General features: G+C 44.5%; 1 protein-coding gene across 1 annotated transcript in view; it reads left to right on the top strand.

Annotated features, from left to right (window-relative positions):
• The window catches only part of Oc90 (otoconin 90), a 45,489-nt gene that overhangs the window by 4,018 nt on the left and 15,837 nt on the right, over window positions 1–25,634 (top strand). Inside the window, exons 2-8 of the mRNA XM_036208988.1 lie at window positions 7,500–7,592; window positions 14,509–14,571; window positions 15,450–15,506; window positions 18,284–18,458; window positions 21,575–21,687; window positions 24,329–24,457; window positions 24,579–24,620. Of these exons, the coding sequence (XP_036064881.1) occupies window positions 7,547–7,592; window positions 14,509–14,571; window positions 15,450–15,506; window positions 18,284–18,458; window positions 21,575–21,687; window positions 24,329–24,457; window positions 24,579–24,620 (625 nt within the window). The 5' untranslated portion in view covers window positions 7,500–7,546. The remainder of the gene's footprint in view (window positions 1–7,499; window positions 7,593–14,508; window positions 14,572–15,449; window positions 15,507–18,283; window positions 18,459–21,574; window positions 21,688–24,328; window positions 24,458–24,578; window positions 24,621–25,634) is intronic.

Below are 25,634 nucleotides of genomic sequence, written 5' to 3'. Positions count from 1 at the left end.
GCGTGCACCACCACCATCTGGCTACAAAGCTGTTTTTGTGAGGAGAGCCCTTGTGGACTCAACTACTCCATTCATTGGGAATAATGATCAACCATGACTACACCTTGAAAAGCCTCAAATGTTGGGCACCTCTGAGGCCTGTGCAGAGATCTGATATAGTAGTAGAGAGGACAAGAGCTCAGAGGACCAGATGAGACCAATTCTCTACAGTCCTACTTCCTGTGGAACAGCAGCAATGGTAGAAAGGACAAAGGGTCCATGTGCAAACTGCCTGCCCAGTGGTGGAGTTCTCTGGTCCCCCAGAGCCTAAGGAAGACTTAAGTATATCTTGACTTATGTGATGGTTTTGGAGAGTAACAAGCCTCAGGAGATGACACAGAACTGGGATTCTAATTCATGGATATGTGGATACCAGTGCTTAACTGATTAGGTAAAGGAGATGGGACATTTGTATGCCCCAGATGACCAAGTAAATTGTATGGTTGCCAAAGCAACTTTATTAAGCTGGATTCTTCCTGGAAGCAAATGGGGGAGCTGGTCTATATGCTTCATATCCCAAAGACAGGCTTGGTTGGCAAGAGAAAGAGTGGAGGAAAGAAAAAAGAAAGGAGTGAGGAGGGAAAGAGAGGGAAAAGGGAGAGGGGAATGGAAAGAGAGGGAGAAGGCGAGGGGAGAGGAAAAAGCATGTGTGTGTATCACAGTCCCAGGCTCTGTCTCTGTGTGCTTGTGTATGCATGTGTTGTTCCCTTTCTGCAAGTGCACATCTGGGCTTGTGGGAGTAGGGAATTCAGCTGCTTCCATAGTGAAATCTGCCGTTAAACTCTTACTGAGAACAGCTCTGTCCGCTTCTGTCTGTGTCCCTGGGGAAACTTCACTTTCACTTTAATCTACCTGTTGGAAGGCATCGCTGGCTGGTCAAGGTTGCAGTCTTTCATGGCTTGGCAGCTTTTCCCAAAAGCACAGCAACCTGGAAACTCCCTTCTTCCCCAGCGAAACTTCCTGCCTCTACATGCCCTTATCTAGAAAATGTCTCTGGGTTTGGAGGACTGACCTTATCCAAAAGCTGTCTCTGAGTCGGATGCCTGATTTATCTTTGGCTTGACCCTTGGCACAGATTGCTGCTAGAAGACTTGATCTAGGAGCTCTGCTGTAGGACCCTCCTGCCACATACAAAGCCTTGAGATAGAAGCATGCCACTTAAGGCAAATTCAGATTTGTTCCCAGGATCCCCAATCCTATATATTCTTTATACTCTGGAATAAAGTTGAACTGATTCACTGAAGTCTGTCTCCCAGAGGGCTGTCTCCATCATACCCACAGCTGTCCTGAACCCTGTTCCCTTCTGCTCCCTCCACCCTCATGCACCAATGCAGCCAATGATCCTGAGGAAGAAAGAGAGCCACATCTACCAGCAGAAAAGAGAAATCTATGCCTCTAGAGAATATTTGGCATTTTGGCAAGGTCTCATTATATTATTTAGATGATGTGCTGGGGGTTGCTACAGGCATCCAGCAGGTACATGGAAGATCTTTCAATGCCTGGACATTGTCCACAGGAAAGAATGATTTGACCAAGAGTATCACTAATAGATGCTAGTATTGGTGAAATTATTAAGGCCACTCCACATAGTTAAAAGGGAGGTTTATTTAGTGGAGTAACTTACAAATGAATGGATAGTTTAGGTTGCAGGGTCTGGGAAAGGTATGTCGCAGTGCGGCGGTGTTCTCTGGAGAAGTCTGCTTGGTCTACCTCCAGCGTCCAGGGTCCTGGAACCAAGAGAGCCCGGCATCCAGAACTAGGGTCTTCAATGTCCTCCCTCAGCCCTGCCTTGTAGGCGTGACCATTACCAAAGCCTCAATGGGGGTTAGAACTTCCAGGTCTAAGCTGGAATGGCTACCCACTACAGGCTAAGATGTATTCTTTGTGTTAGATATTTTTACTCTCCTTATGGAAAAATTACCTAATATAAAATATCAAGGAGGAACAATTTGTTTTGGTTCATGGTTTCAGCAGATTTAGACTTTGCTTGGTCCCAGGTGACTGACACATTGGAAACACATGGCCAAAGAGGTTTTTTGTTCAATTGCAGACTAGAAGCAGAGTAAGAAAGAGAGACAGTGAAGTAGGAAGGGAAGAGTGAAAAATACACACACACACACACACACACACACACACACACACACACACACAAAGAGAGAGAGAGAGAGACAGAGAGAGAGAGAGACAGACAGACAGACAGACAGACAAAGACAGAAAGACAGAGAGACAGAGACCAACATAGAAGAGCCAGGAACAAGATCTGTCTCCCCAATAATCTACTAATCTACTTCCTCCAGCTAGGTCCCACCTCCCAAAGTTTCCAAAATCTTTGAAAATAGTGCCACTAGTTGGGGACCAAATGCTCAACACACATGCCTAGGGTGGAGGGCAGTTTATATTTAAACCATAACATGCTGTTATAGGTTATGGTAGAAAATCATTAAATCCCCTGCAAGTGTCTAGAACTACCGTCCTGGACAGGTTGCTAATGCCATAGCTATTTCTTGAGATGCCGAGAGCATGGGTTTGGCTGTATTGAGACACATGGTCCCATTAATTTGGTAGCTTTAGAGATGAAGGCTCTTCTGTGTTTGTGAAAAAAAAAAGACTAAAGCAGTGTAGATCCAGCCCTCAGTGCACCAAAGTAACCTAATGACAATTACAGGCAGAAAATCCAGCATACAAGAACAGCTCTTTCTGTGGCGAAGCCCTTCAATGAATTCTGCTGGGAAGGCTCCACTGACCCCTCATGTAATCATCTGACTGGTTCTGTTCCTTCAAGACGTAAAGTTGGAATGGGAAGCTCAGAGGGTTCATGGCCAGGCTCAGAGTGTTCATGATCTGTGCCTAAAAGAATGGCACATGTGAGCAGGAACCAAAACCTTTAAAACAATTGCTTCTCCATTTTCTCCACCTAAGATTACACCAACAGCCTGGTGTGGTGACTGTAGGGGCAAGGACAAAGTCCAGACAAGTTACTGATGGCACACTACTGGGAAGGAAAATACTTTACAAAGTATTGTGAAGAGAAGAGAAGGCCCTGAAGAGCTCCTAAACAAGCAAGATGACCTCCATGTAGCAGACATGGAGAGCCAAGATGGAGCCAAATAGGGCTGGCAGTAGAACCTAGGATGCTTAATTTTAAAGCCTCACTTGACTGTACCCCACAATTTGGACAGAAAATCATAAAGGGAAGAGAAGTCAAATTCCCATGTCTAAGCAGGGACTTTTAAATAGTTACCCAAGTTATCCTCTGTAGCAGTGTCTAGGCAAGACAAAGCCTCCCTTTTTCCTAGCAAGGGAGCCTGTGACTTTCAACATCTTTCATCCTCTAGAGTTGTTCCCTTGTGACCCTTATACATAATCAGAGAGCCTCTGAGACACTGCGGTGGGGTGGGGTGTGTGGAACAGGGCAGCCATTGTTCTTTAATTAGAGCTCGGGTCTCCTCATGGGGCTCAAGATGGGACTGCCTACTACTATAGAGCCTTTACCTGTGCCAAGGTATAGCATTATGATACCTCCTCCCTCTGATGCCACTCACCTGCCAGAGTGCATGAAAAGCTCTTAGTGTGAGTAGGGGAATGTGCTCACATGACCAGGGGTCTTTGCCTGGGATATAAAAGACTGTTCGTTCCCATTTGCTCAAAGCCAAGCATCCTTGGGTCATTCAACAGCCTTTGAGTGAAGGAAGCTTCACGGTAGGTACCTACTTCTTGTGATGGTTTGGGGTAGAGAAAAGAAGGAGAAGAAGGGACGAAGATGAGGAGGCAGGGTGATTGGAGAAATAGTAGGAGGAAAGACAGGGAGAATGAGTGGAAGATGGAAGAGAAGGAAAGAAGAAAGAAAAGAGAAAGATGGAGGGATAAGTGGATGGATGAAAAGGAGGAATAAAGGGAGGGAAGAAGAGAGTAGGAAGGGAAGAAGGGTCAGGTATTTAGCACAGTGTGAGTCCTGGTGGTTATTCCTGCATGTTACAGACTCCAAAGGAACTCTGAGTCCTTGTAGGAGTACATGCAGTGTCCAGTGGGCAGCACTTGCTAAAATGCACTTGGAATTCTGCCGCCCAACCTCCCTACCACACACACACCACTCCAGCAAGAGTCCCACAAGCCTGTGGGTCAACAACTGTGCCTAGGGCACCTCATGTGGGAGGGTGGTCCTGAGCACAGAGTTCCAGTCTTGTGGTTCATGACAAGACTCTCCTGGGTCAACTTCATGAGTCCCAGATGAATTGGTGCTCAGGAAAATGAGCTCCATTTATCCAGCCACAGAGCCTAATTGCTACAACCAGCCAGCAGGCTGTGGTTCCAAAATACAGTCTAGTGAGCCCTGGGGTTGGTTGTCAGGAGGTGGCCTGGTAAACAGCATTCTACCAGGGGGATGCCTACAAGGGGCAGCCTCAGGGTGCAAGACAGCCCTCATGACTGAATTGTAACAATACTCATGAAGCTGCTTGTGTATTTTGGATCATGTAGCTGACCAGGCAGTTGAGGGTAATACCCACAAAGACTTTGGTTAGATTGGTTAATGGTTTGCAACATAGACACTGGCAGCCATGTTGCTTCTCCTGTGCCTCTTTTAAAAGTAATTTGTTAAGACTTAACTGAGTCTTGGTCTTTGTTGGGTAAGGCAGACATGATTTTTTTTTTTTTTTTGTCTCAGGGTTTTGTTTCTGGACAGTGCATGGAGCATGCTCAGTGGGGCACCTGACACAAAGAATAATCCAATAAATGCAAGGAACAAGATCCTCAAGTTTATAACCTAGTTAAAATTTTATAATAGGATAACATTATATATATATATATATATATATATATATATATATATATATATATTCACCACCTTATCTACTTTCAGTGGACAGTTGTGTGGAGAAAATTTTTGGTTTTGTATCATCATCTCCACTGTCCACTTCCAGAATATTTTCCTCTTCTCCAGCTGCAACTCTGTACAAAGCAACAACCCCTAACTCTCCTCTCTGGAAACTTATTTCTTAAAATAGACTAGTGGTGGGGCCATGTCTATTGTGGCTTTTCTCCTTTGTATTTCCATTAACACATCCTAGGTACTAGAACCCAGTGGTTCTCAACCTTCCTAAAGCTGTCACCCTTTAATACCATTCCTCATGTTATGGTGACCCCCAGGTACAAAATTTTTTATTTTATTTTATGGTTTTTCGAAACAGGGTTTCTCTGTGTAGCTTTGCGCCTTTCCTGGAGCTCACTCTGTAGCCCAGGCTGGCCTCGAACTCACAGAGATCTGCCTGCCTCTGTCTCCCAAGTGCTGGGATTAAAGGCATGCGTCACCACCGCCCAGCTCCACAAAATTATCTTTTTTCGTTGCTACTTCATAACAGTAATTTTGCTACTATTAGGACTGGTAATGTACATATCTGTGTGTTCTGATAGTCTTCAGTGACGACTGTGAAACAGTCTTTGGATCCCGAAGGGGTTGCAGCCCACAGGTTAAGATCTGCTATCCTAGGAGGTAGAAGTCAAGTGGCCCTTGGCCTGTGCTTACTGAGCTGATGGACAGCTGGGGGAGTGCACTCCTGAGACCTGCGTTAAAGGTGGCTGCTCTAACTGGACACACACACACACACACACACACACACACACTTTATTTCCAAAAGAGGGGCTTCTACACAAACAGGGAACAGGAAATAACATGAGCCTTCAGCTGCAATTCAGCTGACTGCTGCAACTGCAAAGCTTGGTGCCATGAGGCTGCTTCTGTACTTCAGTTATTATAGTCTGGAGGTAGAGGGTTAACTCACTTGAGCCCTGCAAGAGCTACCAGGCGGGTTCTATCACTGTGCTGGCTGGGAGTCAAGTACATGGAAAAGTGGGACCTTTGTGCTATAATTCATCAGCCTGAAAGCTTCAAAGCCTACATCTTAAAGCTTACAAGGGGTTGGGGATTTAGCTCAGCAGTAGAGCACTTGCCTAGCAAGCGCAAGGCCCTGGGTTCGATCCTCAGCTCCAAAAAGAAAGCTTACAATTACACCAGATGATGCCTTGGCCCTTCCAAGTTCCTATGTTATGGTCTTCTCTTCTGGGTAATGGTAACAGTAACCATTAGAAGCTAAAAGTACTAGATGGTGACTGGATTGCTCAAGGTCCGGTGGCCTCCATCTTGTGAGTTTGACTTAAAAGCGGCCCTCCAGGCCCCCATCAAAGACATTTGCTGCATGCAAGGGTCAGTCCTGTATCTTAGCACAATCCTTTGGGAGACTTGTCTCATCATTCATTTCAGTCTGGCTTCAGCCTGGAAAGGAGGCAGTCAGAGCTGACTCTGCAAAGCGCTGGGAGAGCTTGTCTGGTGTTGAGAGCTCCTCTGTTCTAGAAGATGGTTACAAGTAGAGCATTATGCTGAAGGAAAATCAGACAGTAGCCGATTACTAGAGGATGCTTAGTCTGATCAGGGTTTTATTTCATTCAAAACACATTGATTTTGCAGCCACTAGAGGCCATGCTAGAGACAGGTTCATAGAAGAGTGATCTTACAGCCCACAAGGTCTTCTCACTAAGGACACTTCATACTAAGATGTTCACAGGCAGGGTGACCCCGGGATAGCAACCCCTAAAGTGTGGAGCACCGCCTTTGCCTCTAGAACACATCAGAAGAAAGTACCCCTTCTCCTTGTCACACTTGAGAGTCTAGCCTAGTTGTTTGGGGGCTTCTATATGACCACTTGGCCAAGCACCCTTGTGCAATACACAGCATCTACAGTCCTATCCAGCAGTCCTGTGTGTGCTACTGGGACAGCCTGAATCATGCTGTATTGTTGTCCATACAGTGTCCTAAAATCATGATCTAAAACAGAATATGCATAATTCAACCAATCATTTTCCACTACATAGGGAATTATAACTAGGGAGAAAGGTATTTTAAAATGTCTCTGATCTCCTTTCTCCTATTAACTATTTAGTTATGGGGCATTGGAGTGCCTATACAAGTCAGATATTTGGTAAGCTGAGCACAGGAAGCTATAATGAAAGTGTGGTGGGTTCCAGGACTTTTGTTCCCACCTTGTTCTTTTGTCCCTAAAGCAAGCCCTGAGGATATCCATTAGCATCCTAGGACTGCAACCAGATAATCCAAGTGCTCACAAACCAAAGAAGGGGAAGAAAGGTGGAACTACAGGGGAAGGACCATTTGTTGTCAGGCAGCACCACCAAGTGGTCACCTGATTTATTCATCTCTGGGGTGGTGTTGGTAGAGTTCAAATCCTGCCTTTGGGGAGGGCACAACTAACTTTCCATTTTACAGTTGGATAAGCTGCATTTCCATAAGGGAACATTATCTCTTCACGTCAAAGTGCTAGTTAGTGTTGAAGCAGGGACAGAAACACTTTCAGAATTTGGGCCTTTGGCACAAAGCGGGCAAGAAGCTTCTGGTGGTTCTTAAATGGTATTTTAAAAGCATCCTTGCCATGTTATTCTGGCCTCTCTCCCAGGGAACTGCTCTGGTCTGGACCCACACCGTGTCCTCTGATCTCCGACAATGATCAAGCTGCTCATGGTCAGTATGCTGATGGTCCCCTGTGTTGGTGAGTAATGTTGTTCATACAGTCTTTCCATTTAGCATTTGATAACTTCACACAAAGGCAGGACAGTTTTGCCAGCATCCAGCTGACTCGCATACTAGTTCCTTTTCATCTCTGCCTAATGAATGATGGGACTTGAACACCAGTATTAAGTTACAGAATTAATGCTAACAATTAAAAACCTTGTTCTTAAAATCCCAGCACAGAGGAGGGGAAGTGAACACCAAGTCCCACCATTAACCAAGAAGCCATTTGAAATTGATTTTTGCTGGGCAAGGGAAAATCAGTCTTCTCCAATTTAGTGGCACTGAGCATATCAATCACTTCAGAGCAGGGCCTATGCCCAGGAGTAGCTAGCTAATGCAAAGCAGTCTCCATGGTTTTGTGTGTGCTTTTTGTTTTGTTTTGTTTTCATATTTTTTGTCTTACTGATCTTTTTGCATATTTCTTTTGACCTTTGTTTTTTGTATTGTGTTCTTTTTTGATAGAGAGACAGAGAGAGAGAGCTCAGAGAGAGCATGAGGTGTGTGGGGAGGAACTGAAAGAGGGAAAACATGATAAAAAATATTTTATGTAAAAAATTAATTAAAAAGAAAACCCTGTCCAGGACTTAAAAGTTTAGGATAGGGTGCAGAATGGAGAAAGACAGGTGGGCCAAAAGCAAAGTGTCTTGTTGGCAAGCCCCTCCATCTGGGAGTATAGGGTTTTGGGTTTTTTTCTCCTTGCGTTGTGAGCTACTGCATACCCCCCTCCAACTTGGTAATTCTTTGAGGCACATTGACCTTCCTGACACAGACAACATTCTTTTAGCCTCAGTGGTCACATGTACCACCAAGGGCAAGTATTTCCAACCTTATCCACCATCTAAATGGAAAACACCCAAACTTTTTGTTCATTCAAACATGCAAACTCACTGTTTTCCTTCCTGCATGGTAGTTCCCATCATTCACTAATCTGGGCCCCTTGTCTTCTCGTGTTCAGAGACACTCTCAACTTATACACTGCCTCTTAGAGGCTCCTCGGGCATCTCTTCAAGCAGCAGGGACAATGGCACCATTTGGTGATCATGTGTGTCAGTTATATTGGCCAAGACCCGAGCTAGCAGGCAGGACACGTGAGGTTCCCACCTGGCCCGGAGCACGGAAGTTGAGAACGGGCCTTCCCTCTGATTCTTTGGGAAGTTCACATCGTGTACCCTAATCCCACTCATTTTCCAGTCCCTCCAGGTCTGCCCTTCACCTCTGTAGCACCTCCCCAAGGAAAACTTAAAAAGAAATAGTAAAAATGTAAAAATACAAATAAGAATATTGATTGACTAAACAAACAATAAAAGGCAAAAACAAAAACAAACCACCACCACCAAAAAACCCCACTTTACCCTTCCATCCTTTCCCGTCTTTTGCGTGTTTCCCTCGTATTTTGCACTTGATCTTAGCCAAAAGGCCGAGAAGCGTTTCCCTCGTATTTTGAAAAGCTTATTCTATTTGGTAATTAACACTTTCTTCTCTAGAGAGAGTAGAGAGTAAATTTCCTTTTGCTCAAAGACATTTCTTTTATGTTCACCATTTACATATTTTTCCTATAAAACTGTAACCAATAAATATTTTCTTCTGTCCTTCTTGCTTTCCTTTACCTTCTTTATTCTTTGACTGCTACATTTCAATAATAAAGTGAAAATGGGTACCCTCTATTATGAGGAATCATTTGACTAATTTTTTTTATTATATTTGTGTTTTAACTTTACATACCAGCCATGGGTTCCCCTGTCCTCCCCGCTTCGGCCCCTGCCCCTGCCTTCCCCCCATCCCTCCCCTCCATTTCCATCTTCCAGGGCCAAGACTCCCCTGGGGATTCAGCTCAACCTGGTAGATTCAGTACAGGCAGGTCCAGTCCCCTCCTTCCAGGGTGAGCAAAGTGTCCCTGTGTAAGGCCAAGGTTCCAAACAGCCAGCTCATGCACTAAGGACAGTTCCAGGTCCCACTGCCTGGATGCCTCCCAAACAGTTCAAGCTATTCAATTGTCTCACTTATCCAGAGGGCCTGATCCAGCTGGGGGCTCCACAGCTTTTGGTTCATAATTCATGTGTTTCCATTAGTTTGGCTATTTGTCCCTGTGCTTTTTCCAGTCTCAACAATTCACACTTTTACAATCCCTCCTCTTTCTCGACAATTGGAGTCCTTTTTCATTCATTTTATACATCAATCAAAGATCCCCCTCTCCCTTCCTCCCACTCCCCCAGCATCCCGCTCCCCCAGACCCACTCCCCCCCACAAGAAGGCAAAGCCTCCCAGAGGGAAAGCACATCCAGTAGGGGCAAGTCCAAGCCCTTCCCCCTGCCTCAAGGCTGCAGGAGGTGCCCCATCATAGGTAGTGGGCTCCAGAAAGCCCCCTCATGCACCAGGGATGGATTCTGATTCTACCTCTAGTGTGTACCCCCAAGCAAATCAAACTACACAATGCCATGAAGAGGACCTAGCCCAATCCCATGCAGGCTCTATAGCGACTGATCCAACTTTCATGAGTTCCCACTAGTTTGGTTTGGTCATCTCTGCAGGTTGCCCCATCTTGATCCTCATGCACTTGCTCATAGAATCCCTCTTCTCTCTATATATATATATATTTGGGGGAGTAGAGAAATTGTTAAAAAGACACACACACATGTATATCTTTTTCATTCCCTAAGCTTATATTCTAGAGATTGCAAAATATAATTTTAAATTTGAACCAGTAGTCTTAGATTAGAATGTTTTTTTTATATAAAGAATTAAATTGGCAGCAAAATTTGAATGTCTGTATGTGACACATGATAGTACTCAATTTCAGTAAGTCCCTAGTATACTGAAGAAAGAGTTGCATAAATAGAATATTGCAGCATGGAGGGCTACATATGAGGAAGGGTGTCTGTGTAAGCTGCTACCCAGTCCTGGTTAGGGATCAAGTCAGGCTTTGTGAACTGCAAGTTTAAGTATAAAACAAGACAAAGGCAACCAAACCCAGAGCAGGGAGCTCCAATCCAGAGCTAAGGTAAGTAATACATGACATTTGGTGCCACAGCACTGCAGGGGAATAAAGATTAACAGCAGAGGATGATGGGACAGGGGCCAGATCAAGCAAAGCTTTGTGTGCTGGGTCAGACAGTGTTGCCTCGTTGCCGAGGAGTCTCATATGTATTGTCTATAAAATGATAATGACAACATGTAGCCTGCAGCCCTGAGGAAATTAGACAAGACAATATAAACTACAGCACCATCTCTGCTCCTGACAGGACCAATCTTGACCAGTTCTCCTGAATCGGCATCAATTTTGTTCTGCCTCTAATTATCTCCCTTTGTCCTTCCTCTGAACCCCCATGGTGCCCCACCTCTGGCTGCACTTCCTTCATGATCTAAATCAGTGTCTAGGACAAATGATATAAAATCTAGGAGGGCTTTTTATGTTGCTAGCACAATTGTGTGGGTGTCAAGATCCTCAAAGCAGTGTGGGTAACCTGTCTGGGCAATAAGCTATTTCCTGCTCCCCAGGGAAGAAGGCAACTCTGCTTACGCAGAAAACACAGGAAAGATGTCATCAACTGGCATCAGCATGCCACAGTCTGCAGGAGTAAGCAGCAGGTTTCAAAATTGTGCCAAATGCTTTTGTACTGAGGAATTTGCTCAGGGTCCAAGACAAGGACTTAAATGGAAAGGAAGCCCTGAACATCTCTCCTAACCCACAAGTCTGTGTACTGCAGGGCATTGCCCACCCACAAAAGGCCATCAGCCCCAGACAGGAAGAAATCTGCTCTCCATGGAAACCAGTCACACAGCCTAGAAGACAGATGCTCAGCTGGTGCCTGCAGCTCCCTGTGCAGAGCCCCAGTGATCTGCCCTGTACTCACTCAAGGCAAAGTACCTTTCTTTCACTCCCTGGAGCTTGCAAAACACAATTCTTTTACATTTGAACCAGTAGTCTAAAACTGGAATGTTTTCTTATGCAAAGAATTCAGATTGGCAGCAAAATTTTAAAAGATTCAAGTTGTGGGGCTCATTTCTCAGAGCCTAAGGCAGAGTCATACCTCTCACTGTGACACGGGTCTCCCTTCTTCTCCATCATCCCCACTGTTCTACTGATGCCCAGCCTCTAGCCCACTCCTCTTACTTCCTTCTCTGCAGCATTGGGCAGTAGTGAGGTTCTGCCTGTTTGCTGACCAGGCAGACTGGTTTCTGGGCCTCCTATATCTTCCCAGCCCAAGCCATCCTTCCCAGTATCCTCTCATCCACATGAAAACATGAGTTGTATCTAAATGTATTCAGTGAGCCCTAGGCCATGGGACAGCAGTCATGAGGAGGAAATAACATTGTAAGGATACATGCAGAAAGAAGTCTTGAGAGTTGACAGGAAAAGACTAGAGCTGCTCAAGGTGAAAGCTAGGAGGCCAAAAGAACAGAAATTAGGCAAAGAATGCAGAGAACGGGGTGCAGAATGAGGAAAGTCTTCTGCACAGTGCTCTTTGAACTGTGCCTCATGTGATGAGCAGGCTCAGTCAGACTGAGTTAGTCAAGTCAGGGCTTCCCAGCAGAGATCACGCATGGTGCAACAATCCAAAGCATGTGGGGAGAATGGACAGAGATTCTGCAATTGGAGGAGGATAGAGGCCCCGAGGAGCAAAGTCTTGTTTCTACCAGCCTGCTGTGATTCCCGCTAATGCAGCACATAGTTTTATAGCTGAACTTACTCCCTTTGTCTCTTTCTTACCTGAAAGGTCATCTTCAGAGGGCCTCTATGGACTAGGTGCTGCTTATCTGATAGCCCTAAGCCAGGCTCACTCCCTGGCTTCCTCTCACCATCAGCAGATGTCATCAAAGGAATGGGCAGAAAATCAAGGGCAATGACCTCTGGTCTGGAAAAGTCCATGGAAATTCTCTAGCTCCTATTCTTTCCTTAAAGGTGAAAAACAGGCTAGGGAGGCTAAAATGTGCTCAAAGCTACAGGACAGCTGACTCAGAACAATCACTAGTCACACTCTCAGCCAGGCTTTTAGACTCTGAATTGGAAGACATTGGAAGCAGCAGCCCTCAAATCTTAGTCAAGGGCTACCAGGAGAAGAAGGGCGGCTGGCCATGGTGGCTCACTCCTGCAATCCTAGCTATGCAGAAGGCTGACACAGAAGCATTGTAAGCACAATGAAGTTTAGGCAACCTTGTAATAAAGGGGGTGGGAGAGGCAAGGGCTGGGGATGGAACTCAGTGGTGCAGTACTTTCCCAGCTATGTGAGGCCATGGGTTTTATCCCTGGCACTGCCAGAGAGAGAGAGAGAGAGAGAGAGAGAGAGAGAGAGAGAGAGAGAGAGAGAGAGACAGGCACAGACACAGACAGAGAGGGGGGAGAGAGAATGGCAGAGCCTTTCTCTTCTTTGCTGGTAGTACTTACACACACACACGCACACACACACATACACAGACACACACAGACACACACACACACACACACACACACACTGTACTACTACTAGCTGGGTACAACTGTCATTCAATGGGATACATCCTGCATGCACAAGACAATCCCCTCTCTGCACTGAACACTTCCCAAGCCCCAACACTAATCATGTAGGTTGGGAAGCCTTTTCTGATCCAAGCAGGGCCCAAACAAGAACCAAGCAGAGAGCCAGCCAGAGCATCTTCCTGGATGGACTGAATCTCCCATGCTTCTCTGAGGGCTGATTCTTCCAGCGTGCAGATGAACGAGGTTTCCAAACAGTGACGAACTTCAGGCCTAACTGCATCACTGTCAACTTGATGAACGAAGACAGAGATGCTGTGACAGGGGCTAAAGAGTGGCTCAGCAGTTAAAAGTGTATGAATCTTCCAAGAACAATAAATATTGAAATAGGGAGAAAGAGAATGCACTGCTCTTGCAGAGGACATAAGATCTGTTCTCTGTCCTCAATACCTACATCTGTCGGCTCACAACTGTCTGTAACTCCAGCTCCAGGGCATCTGATGCCTCTGGGTTCTATGGGCACCGGTACTCACTTGCACATATTCCTATACAGGTCAACAGGTCACACACACACACACACACACACACACACACACACACACACACACTCACACGTTTTTAATCTCATAATAGTATCATGGAGCTCACATGCATTATATCTTTGAGGCAAAATTGGAGCAGGAGCATTCAGAAGATATGTCTGTGGCCAATCACATTCCATCTTGCTAGCCCAGGTTCATCCATGTTTCTCCCATGTGGGGATGGATAAGGTGGTGCCCACTCCTTTCTGTTATAACTCTAGCTAGTATGGTTCAAGGCAAGGCTTTTGGGTGACTGTCTTCAAAATCAACTGAAATCAAAATTTGTGAAAACTGGGCCGGCCCTACATCAGATTAGTTTGATCAAAATGTCTACTAACTCAGTATCACAGAAATTTGGATACTAATAGTCAGGGAATAGCCTTGTCCTAATTATTAATTCCTTAGGAGCTGAGGTCTTTTCCATGCCTCCACTTCTTTCTGCTGGTTCTTTATCTCAAGAACAAACAACTGTCAGTCTAAATAATACTATAGCCTCTCACATAAGGACAATTAACCAGTTACCAGGTCTCTTCATCCCCGGTCAGAATGCCCCCGTTAAGGTCAACCACTAGGAAACCACAAGCAAACACCACAGGCATCCATGACACCTCTTTATTTCCTGAGATCCTCTAGTTAGCCAGGCTTTTAGACCCTAAATTAGAAGACATTGGAAGCAGCAGCCCTCAAATCTTAGTCAAGGGCTACCAGAAGATTGAGTGCAGTGCCTGTATTATAAAACCTGTGAGGGACTGAATCTGAGGGCATCCTCATTGTCTTCCTGATTGACGCCTCTCATCCTCGGCTCAGGGAGGCGCAGTGGAATGTTTGTGCTAACTTTGCTGTTTCTGACTTACTTCCAGGGGGTCATGCTCTGGACACTCCAAATCCCCAGGGATTACCTCCAGGACTGTCAAAAAATATCAGTAAGAATCCTTTGCCCTTTTCCCAGAAGATGAGTCCAAAGTTGTCTAGGTTATTGGCAGAGAAAACAGCCCTGTGTTCTGAACACAGCCTAGGATCCTAACTGCTTTAGCATCTGCAGGCAGTCACTCAGGTGGTACTCAAAAGCATCTCTCCGGTCTCTCCCCTGATGTCTCATGCTCTAGCGGTCTCTCAGTTGAGTCAGATTTCAGTGGAAATAGGGAACAAGGAAAGAAAGTAAATGGGCTGATGTTGAGGGTTAATGTGGGGGCTAAATCTTAGTGTTAAAACACAGTGTTTGTATGTGACAATTAATGAAAAAAAGTGGCTTTGAATTTGAAAGAGAACAAGGAAGGAGGAGAGGGAAGAGAGCAATTATGTAATTATAATCTCAAAAAATAAAAAGAATTTTAAAATGCACTCTAGGCTTCCTGGTAGGAAAGAAATGGATGACACATTGCAGAGTTCTTGTCCAATGCTTGTTCTGTGGGGAAGGGAACATTGGGTCCCTGCCACTGTGATAACTTTCATAACAGCACATTTCCCTACTGGACACCCTAAAATAGTATGCCCATGGGCACAATGACTTGGTGCCATGCATTTATCCTCCACAGCACTTCTCAGTTTAAATATGCTACACCATCCAGAAGTCACTGTTTTTGTCTTTAATAACTGAACAATGTTGCCTAGGAATATTGTTCAAATTTCATCAGTATTGGTTTCCATGGTAATCCATGTTCCAAAACAGCTAGCTTAAGGTCGAATTTGTTCTTAGAAAAAGAGAAAAGATTTGACATCTCCAGGTAGGGAGATAAATAGAGGACAAGCCAATATAATTCATGTTTAATTCTTTAATTCATGTTGTCTTTTTTCTACTTAGATATTACATTCTTCAATGGGGTGTTTCAAAATGTGGAAGGTGTCGCTGAAATTTTTGGTAAGTGAAATCTGAAATTGTAGCTAGATTTTTCTTTGGGCTGCCAATCAGCCCCCAATAAAGACATGGAGGCTTATTATTAATTATGAATGCTCGGCCTTAGTTTAGGTTTATCCCACTAGCTCTTTTAACCTAATTTAATCTATTTCTTTTCATCCGCATTTTGCCTCAGGGCTTTTTACCTTTCTTTCATTCTGTATGTCCTACTTTCCTGCTTCCTCTGTGTCTGGTTAGCTGGCCTCTGGCATCTCCCGGGTTTCTCTTTTTCTTTCTTCCCTGAGCCTAAATTCTTCCTCCTACTTACTCTTCTTGACAAGAAGTCCTGCCCATACCTCTTCCCTTCCTATTGGATGTTAAGCTTTTTATTAGATCAGTAATAAGGTCAAACATAAGCAAGGTCAAACAGCAACACATCTTTACATAATTAAACAAATGCAACACATCTTCACATAGTTAAACAAATGCAACACATCTTTGCATGGTTAAACAAATATTCAGCAGCATGAAATTACTTTAATCCATTGAGTGTCAGGATGTAGTGAGTGTAGGAAGCTAGAAGAAATCAGTAGGGTCTTGTTCTCTGTCTCTGATCTCTCTGGTCTCCTTAGCCAACTGCCAGCATGTATCTGTGCTCCTAAGAGGGAAGTGGTGCTGTTTAAGGTGCATCAGAGAGTCATCATATGCCTTCATTTTCCTCACTTCCATGTCTTAACTACAGAATTTCTGGAAAGACTATGGTATCCCTGTTGTATAAGTGAGAATGCTGAGCCCATGGAAGTTAAGTGGGTTGTTCAAGACTTCAAAGCTATAAGGGAGACATTCTTCATGCCTAGACTTTAGTCCCTTACACCAATGTGGTTTGGGTTTTTCCTCCTCAACTAGCAAGTACATGTGAATCTTAAATATTTGAAGATTGTCAAATAATCCATGTGTGTTTCATATCAAGTATACAAATATTGGGATACCATGAAGGTGGCCATTATCAAATATGAACAATGCCCATCAAATAATGCTATATTGTTATTGGCCCAGGCAAAGTCGCTGGAGCCTACTACTTGGTTAGACTAAATGTGGTGACCCTAGAGGTCTGTGAATGAAAAATGCACATCCATGTAAGCACACACATACACACAACCTTTAGAAAGGTTTCCTAGCAATGTTGAATCATTCTTCGATTACTGGTGAGACCTCATGGAAACAAAACATGAGAAAGGAAGGGAAATTTGAATGAGGTGAGAAAAAACCAGAATAGGCAAGTGGGCCTGGTGCTCACAAACCACGCCTGTGTCCCATCAGTTCCATTTCTGTAGTCCTGTGCACTAGAGTGACAGTCACCTTCTTCAGCATGGAACAGACCTAAAATAGCAGAGGATGAGGAGGCAAAGCTTAAGATTTAGAGTAGGAACAAGCAGTATTTTTTCTTGCCAGTTTATGTGTTCTATGCTTGCTGGTAGGTCATCAGCTGCTGTCTTGGGCATGTCTCTGACCATAGGTAGGTATGTGATAAAGTGGGAACAACAGACTAGTGCCTCCCTGGCAGGATTTCTATGATGTTCATAACATTAAAAATGCTTTGTAATGTATCACACACATGACCAACCTGAACTATTGTGGGATTGGAAATATCTAGTGCAGTGTCTGGTACAGATGAGATGCTCAACTACTGTGTGTGGACATGCCTCTCTTTTCTAACTGGCTTATAATTTACAGTGCCATCACCATGCCACTGGAGATTCGGCCAGCAAACTAATAATTCCACAGATCATAAAGGCGTGTTTTAGATGTATTTATCTCATACAGCACACAGTCTGAGGGTGCCAAGATGGATGCAGCAGCTGTGTATAAGTAGCAGAGTCCTGCAGGTCTGTTCTGTCTTGCTCCATTGCTGCCCTTCCTGGACGTACTGGCTTTTCAGCTTTAGGTGTGGGGTCTCATGGTAACAGTGCAGCTGCTGCACTTCTAGGCAGCATATCCACATTCAAGGAAGGAGAAAAGTATAGCTCAAGAGGATCTTCTTTTCTTATGCATGCATGCAATGTGCATATGTGTTGGTAAGTGTTGGGGTGTGTACATGTGTTTAGAGCAAGTGTGTACGTATGTCTGTGGAGGCCCAATGTCAATGTCTGTGTTCTTCCTCAATTGCTCCCTGCCTTGTTCTTTGACTCAGGGAAACTTACTTAAACCCAGAGCTCACCCATAGGGCCAGTCTCTCTAGTGAGTTTGCTCTAGGGACCTATGGGTTCTGCCTTCCGAGGTTGGAATTACTGGGGACTGCCACACCCACCTGATAATTTACGTGGATTCTGAGAGTGCAAACACTTTAAAAGCTGGGCCATCTCCTCAGCCCCAAGTGGGCCTTATTACATGTTTATTTCTGTATTAGGAAACAAATATTTTCTAGACGTCTTTGACAAACTCTGTCTTAAGTCTTTTCCAGCCAGATCTAGGGGCTGTCCTCAGAGCCCAGTCACTGGCATGGAAATACAGAGTTGTATTCTCCAGCTGAGAATAACAGCAAAATTCATTCAGAAACCTAAGTAACAGGCTTACCTTCCAGAGAAGTTTTCAGTTTTGTCAATAAGGAACAGGCCAACATCTATCAGGTGGGTGTAACCAACCTGGTGGGGGCTGTCCACCTGCTTTTGACTGACTGCACAGCAGATAGTGCCTATGCTCATAAAATCTGATCAGTCAGGGGTGCAGGAAGGCCAGTGGATAGAGCTCCTACTGCACTTGAGTTCCCAGCACCCACCAGGACCTGCTTTTTCCACCTGCAGAGTGCCTAGGCTCCCACTTCACCTGGCTGCAGGCTGTCTTCACCAACTTTCCTCTGCTGCTGCAGTTTGTGAACAGTATGAGGTGTGTGACTGGCCTCTGCCCCCGGGACTTTGAAGACTATGGCTGTGCCTGCAGGTTTGAGATGGAAGGGCTACCTGTGGATGAGTCTGACAGGTGAGTAGGAACCACAGGTGAGCTCACTGTAGCCTAGTGACACCTTGGATGGAACAAATAAAGACAATGACCTGGAAGAAGAGACTTAGGAGAAATCTAATTCCATTACCTGCTGGAAGGTAACTGGCATTCACCTCTTCACAGTACAGTGTAACTAGTGATGTTGTTGCCCATTGTCTGTCATGGCAAAACTATAGTGCAGTCTTGCTCCAAGATGGGGTTCCCTGCATTAAAACCATGAAGGTCCTTGTCATAATACAGATTCTTGGCACCCAACCCAGCTCTATTAACTCAGGATACATGTAGGTGGAGCCCAGCTTTATCCCGTGTTATTCTGCCTACTAAACCAAAAGCAATTACAGAGGTTGCTATTCAACCTTCAGTAAACATAAACAATAAAATACCATGAGTTATGAGTTAAGATAACCATAACACTATTCCTGCCTTAGTGTGGAACACAAGAAAATGTGCATGGCCATTGAAGATGTGCTCCATCCCTATGGACAAGGAAAGTGCACACGGAAGCAAACTACCAGGATTGGCAATGACATTTAAAACCTAAAAACATTAAGCAAGCTTAATCAAGAGGGTGGTCAAGAAGTATAGGAATTGGAGGCCAATGGAGCTATTGAATGATTTGGGAAATCTGTTGCTATGTGTTCAAATTCAAGGATGTTACCTATGACATAGCAATTCCTGTTCCCTGCTCCTTATTGATGTGACTTAACTTGTTTATATTCTATTTTCTTTACCTTAAAAATGGAGGTAATGGCAATGACTACTTTGGAGTCACTATTCCTGATTAAATGATTATTCATAAGCTAAAGGCATTGCAAGTGTACCTGGTTGTGAAGCTCAAGAGTATCAGTAACCATGGAAACAAGACTGGCTCAGACAGGTAGTAAGAGTGGGGATGGTAGCAGCAATGGCTGTAGCAAGGTAGCTTCAGTAGTATCAGTACTGACAGTAATAATACTAGAGTAATAGCATCAATAGCAGCAGCCATAACACAGGAGGAACAGGGCTAGCACAGTAATAACAGTGGCTGTAACCGTAGCAACAGCATCAGCAACAGAAAGCACCCAGACAAGGAAAATTGAACCTGGATCTCTATGATTAATATCCTATTCCACTGACATTATCCTGTGCCCCATATCCAATGCAATGATGCATGTTCATTCTTTCATCTAAGCGAACTCAGAGAAGGTAGGAAGGCATCTCTGGTATTCCCATATTAGGCAGCTCATACCTGTCTTGGCATTCTCCTTGAAGGACATCCTCTCAGTTCTTTGCTCTCCAAACCTCTGAGTTTCTCTTTCTTGCATGTGTTACACAGACAAGTGTGAGCATAGTGTCTGTCTCTCAACTCCACTCATTGTCCTCTGAGGAGAGACTACACCATGTGCTTTCTTTGTGCTCCCAGTACTAGTGACCCCACTGACTGAGGAGGTGATCAGATTCCAACTCCTTTTCAGCGCTTAAAAACAGATGAATTGAGAAGGATACATGCTTGGTTGACAAAGAATAATAGCTTTGCAATGAAACAACAATTATCCCTACCTTCAAACCTGCAGGAGAAGATACAAGTTGCCTTTGGACCACAGGGCTAGTTTTTCCTTTTAGGGATCAGGAGCAGAGAGTCAACACAGAGATGGGAAAGGGCTGGTTCTGCAAGGCATGTGAGGCCAGGGCCATTCCTCGGAACACATTTTCCTGCCAAGTCCCCTATGCCTATTTTCTTTCATTCTTCTAACACCCAAGAAACCTGGGAATAGAATGAATAAAGGAGTCATTCATCACTGTCTCCTTCACAGAAAGAATTATCAAAGGACCTGTGTCCCCACACTAGTGGGATGGTGGGCTGAATCTAATTTCAGTTACTTTGTACGTTTTGGTCAATAAAGTGGGTGTTTCCAAATGTCCTGGAAGATAGATTGTTTCCTCCTTGGACTTGCACACTAAACTCCCCAAATATCTGCTGTTGTTTATTGAAAGAGATGTTTTCTTAAATCAAAGGAATCTTCCTTAGGCAGACTATATATATATATATATCCAAGGACATCTTACTTCTCCATGTTTTCTTTGTTGCAATGTTCTCTAGTGACCCCATTTACATTGTGAGAGTCCACTAACCTTCTAGTGACAATGTCACCCTGCAATTTAGAAACCACCTGTGCTGTAAGAAGCTTGTGCATCTCACACGGAGACCCACATACAAAAAAAAACTGAAAGGCTGTCTGACTCACTGACTGATGACCTGCCTCTTTCTGTTTTCTGAATAGCTGCTGGGGTCCCTCTCACCTGAACTCTGATCATTTGAAGGTTAAATACTGCCATCTCCTCCTCCTCATCTCCTCCTCATTGTCATCATCATATCCCTCTTTTCTTCTTCTCTTCCTCCTATTCCTCTTTTCTCCCTTACCCTCTTCCTCTTTCTTGAAGCAGAGTTTCTTATATAGCCATGCCTGGTCTTGAACTTGTGACCTTCTTGCCTCTTCAGTGCAGGGATTACAGATAGGCACTACCATACCTGACTTCCAGCATTGGTTTCTTTATTCAGGGGTATGAAATTACCCTACAAAATGACCTTGGCTTTGTCATCACTGGTTATTTTAAGCAAGCAATAGAGTTGCCCTTGACACCACTATCAAATGGAGTTTCCTTAGAGAAGCCAGCTCCTGTGTGAGGCTAAACAGAATGACCCAGGCAAAAGGAGAGAGACAACTGGTGCTGTTAACACTGACTTACATAGATATAGAATGTGGTAGCAAGAGCAGAAGCAGCATCCAAAGACAGTGCTCAGTCAAGGACCAGTACAAGCCCATCTTTACCTCCTCTGAGCCATTTTCATACCATGAGATCCAAGGCAATGAGCTGGCCACAGAAGCCTGCATGTTGGGCAAGGCTGATGTACACTTCCATCTGAAGCATGTAGGATAGCAGGTGACATGGTGTGTGTGTGTGTGTGTGTGTGTGTGTGTGTGTGTGTACTTGCACCTGATGAGCATTGAAACAGATCACTACCATGTATCATCTAGACACCAGGATGATTTTAGGCTGCCTGCCTGTCTCTATCTTAACCATGATCTCCCTTGATCCTGCCTGGCCTGCCTTAGCTGCTGCTTCCAGCATCGTAGGTGCTATGAGGAAGCTGTTGAGATGGACTGTCTCCAAGACCCTGCCAAGCTCAGTGCAGATGTGGATTGCATCAACAAACAGATCACATGTGGTGAGCATTTTTAGGTCTCCTTGAGCAGAGGCATGAAATGACCATTGTGGACCATGTGGGATCTACTAACACTGTTAACACTATCAGCAGTGGCATGGTTGTTACTTAATTAATAGATGTGTTTGTAGTTCACATATAGCTAATGTGAAATGAATGTTTTTTATGACTGAAGCAATTATTTATTGGAATATCATTTTATTTATCATTTATTTATACTTGTGATTGTAGAAGCTTGTAAGTGGCAAATTGTTTGCTATTTATATACCATGTAAGAGTGGAAAAATTCTTTAATTTCTTAAACACAGAATGGGGAGGAGAAAACATCCTTCAAAGAGATGTTATGGAAATTAAACTAGGCCTGCTTGAGAAATGGTTACTACAGTGACTGGTGTATAGTAAGAACTCATTGTCATGTGTGGAGATAGAAGTAGAGATGAATGGCCATGCTGGGGGTGACTGCTCTTTGTAAGAGACAGGTGGATAGCTAATGTTCCTGTGTAAGCACCTTGTTTACCATGGGAATATTATAACTAGGAATAATATTTCACATGTCTGGGTGGTCCTGGAAGAAGGTGGATAGGCAAAGGCATAGAGGGATGAGAGAGTATAGCATGGTAAGGTGCTAGATTGAGCTATTACCATGTGTAATAACTGACCTTCTGTCCCAACAACCTGCTAGATAGGCTCCACTGTTCTCAGTTTTCAGACAAAGAAGGAAAGTTTTGAAAGAGAAAACAACCTAGCTGAAGTCACAGAGGTACTCAACTGCAGAGCCAGGCTTTGAACCAAGGCCCCAGTCTTTCCTATGTCCAGGTACTAAGCCTGGTAGAGCTTGGAGCATTAGCAGAAGCTAGAGGGAGGCACTGAGGAAGCAGTGGGGGAGAAGCCAGTGGACATGGAAAATGGCATTCATCCATCCACTCAGCAAACAGATATTGAGTATCTCCCCATGAGAGACCATTGCATCCATATGTGTGTGGGAGTGAAGTGGAGGGGGGAGGATCTCCTGACCTTCTGGATTGTTCTCTGGATAGTCAGTACATTAGTTACTTTTCTCATGCCCTTGATAGAGTATCTGATAGGAGCAATTTAGAAAGGTTTAAGTTGGCTGATGGGTCAGAGTATAATATAGTCCACGGTGGTGAGGAAGGCATAGTAGTAGAAGAAGATCTTTGCTGGGGCCTCAGGAGAACAAAGCAGTTAGTTGAATGACATCAGTCTCTGAAATCAGAGCACTCAAGCTTTTATCATATTTCAGTAATTTGGGGGTGGGGGCGCCAGTGGAGAAACATCTGTTCACTCCTGAAAGGCACTAACAACAGACTCAAGAATAATTCCATTCAAGTCTAGTTGGTGAACCACTGAGTTTAATTGGGGTTTTACGTACATGGTCCAGTTACAGGTACCCCACTGAAGATGTTTCTTTCATCCAGCAACTCTTAACTGCTTCTGTATCCTTGTGGGCAGTGGCAGGGTATCTTGTAACAGGTGGCCTTCTGGAGAATCTCGTGAGTCTTCCCTTGTAACACCTCATGAGCGTCATGAACCCTCCCTTCTCTCTCTGGGAGAATTTGATGAGCCTAATCATGTGAAGGTCTTGTGTGGATTATCATGGTTGCTCTAATTTCAAGATGGAAACATCCATGCCACACCTGGAGGATGGTGGTCCCCAGTAGGCACTCAATGACCTTCCACCTAGTGATCCACTTCCTTGAGCAAGGATCCACCTTCTAAATGTATCACAGTCTTCCAAAACAATGCCGTCAGCTGGGGACCAAGCGATCAAACACATGAGCTTGTGAGAGCCATTTCTCATTCAAACCATGGCAGTCAAACACTGCAAATATTTCAGATGGTGACCGAAGTTGCAGAGGAAACAAGGTCAGGGAGATGGTACAGGGTGGGCTGGGTGACATTCTGTTTAAACAAGAAGGGCATTCAAAACTTCCTTGAGCAAGGACAGAAGTAGTACAGTCCTAATGGCCATGTGGGAGAAGAGTGACCGAACAGAACACAGACAGACTTGAGGTGTCCAATGTGGAATGGGGAGCAGAAAGGAGTGGTAAGAAGTGTGGAAAAAGATGACACTCAAAGAGAAATGGAGGTGGTGGGCAAGGATGATCACAGAACACTTCCTAGGTGACTCTCTTTATTTATGAACCAATAAACATGCTTCGATTAAAGTGTTTTAATTTTATAGTTTTATATTTTGTATCTCTAAAGATGGAACCCAGGGCCTCTTATGTGCTAGATAAGTGCTCTCTATCACTGAGATACTCTCCTCATCTCACCCTAGGCCTTGACCTGCTCTGACCAGAAATTGGAAGACTAGTATGAGGACTACTGACATGAGTGGGCAGGGAATGGTGATAGAGAGTATGCAAGGATGTGGGCAGCACTCAAAGTGGATACAGATGGAGCTAGTACAACAGCCTGGTGGGTTGGGCATGTGAGACACATAGTGTACGTAGGACTCCCAAGTTGCTTCCACTAAACCAAAGAGGTGACACCATCATCAGAAAATGGCAGGAGAAGCAAGTTTAGATGGGGCAGATCAGGAGCTCTGTGTGGGAGCCTCCATTACCTCTTGGGATTCCAAGTTTGATCTTTCTATCTTGCTCTGTCCTTGCTGTATACACAGAATCTGAGGATCCTTGTGAGCACCTACTGTGTACCTGTGATAAGGTTGCTGTTGAGTGCTTGGCTCAGTCTGGCATCAACTCTTCCCTGAATTTTCTGGATGCCTCCTTCTGCCTGGCTCAAACTCCAGGTTTGAACCCTACAGTGGGGCTGAGCAGTGGGCAGGAGCTGAGGTGGGACTCGGTGTGGCTGGGTGTCTGTCAACTTCCCAGCTAACTGCTGTATGTGTTTCCCCATGTGTTTCCTTTCAGAGACAACTAGCAGCAAAGCCCCAGTGACTGAGCTACCTAGAGGTAAATTTCCCAACATAGCTGGTTCTTTCTGGACTATAAAGGACCTATGATGGTAGCAGCTGGCACAGGCATCTCCTGTGGTGGCCTGGCTCACAGAGGCTGATGCCACTGTTGACATTGACTCTGTCTCCTTTTGCTAGGAGACCAATGCAAATATCCAGTATCAAAAGGTCCTATTGCCAACTCTACCCCTGATAGTAGGTGAATGTGAATTTAATACACTGCGGGTATAGATCCCAAGTTCTTTCTCTCTGTGTAGTCAGAGGCCTGGTACACAATGGAACTTGGGCAGCATCTCAACCTTGGATAAATAAGTTTCCCACTCTGTGTGTTCCTGGCTAATGAAGCTTCCCTGGTATGGACTATGCTTCCTCTCCCCATACATTTCCTCCTTGCCTCCCCAGAGCCTTAGCAGAAGGCACAGCCTGGATGAGGAGAGGTAGTTTATCCTGTGATTCTTTGGGGGAGACTCTTAATAAGTCATAATTCTTACTATAAAATGTAGGTCTTAGAAAAAAAATAAGAGTCAACTTTATGGCTGCCATTCCTTGTTTATCAGAATTTCTATTTTTCTCTTACTACCAATATCTTTAGGCTCCTGGGATAGATCCCATGTCACTTTGGTATCTCATCTATCCTTTCTTTGGGCTTAGGTCTTCTTCCTAAAATTAATTGTGTAATTTTGTTAAGGAGAAAGCTGAAGTATGTGTGTGTGTGTTGGTGTAGATGTGTGTGGGTTGTGTGGGAGTGTTCATAGGTATGAAGATATTACATGCATGTGAACATGGCTGTATATAGTGTATGAATAGGTGTGAGTGTAAATGTATGAATGCGGGGGTATGCATAAGGATATGTGTACATATATGTATCTCTGTGCATCTTCTATACTCAGTACGCTTAATGTTTCTGATCTTTGTGCTTTGCCTTCTTAGCAAAGGTCTTTTTACCTTGGAGCTCCTTCTGGGCCCATACCCCCATTCCTACCTTCACCCTGTGTCCCAGGTAGCCCTCTGC

The sequence above is a fragment of the Onychomys torridus genome, chromosome 16, assembly GCF_903995425.1.
Source record: "Onychomys torridus chromosome 16, mOncTor1.1, whole genome shotgun sequence".
NCBI lineage: Eukaryota > Metazoa > Chordata > Mammalia > Rodentia > Cricetidae > Onychomys > Onychomys torridus.
This window is presented reverse-complemented; position numbering and strand designations above follow the sequence as displayed.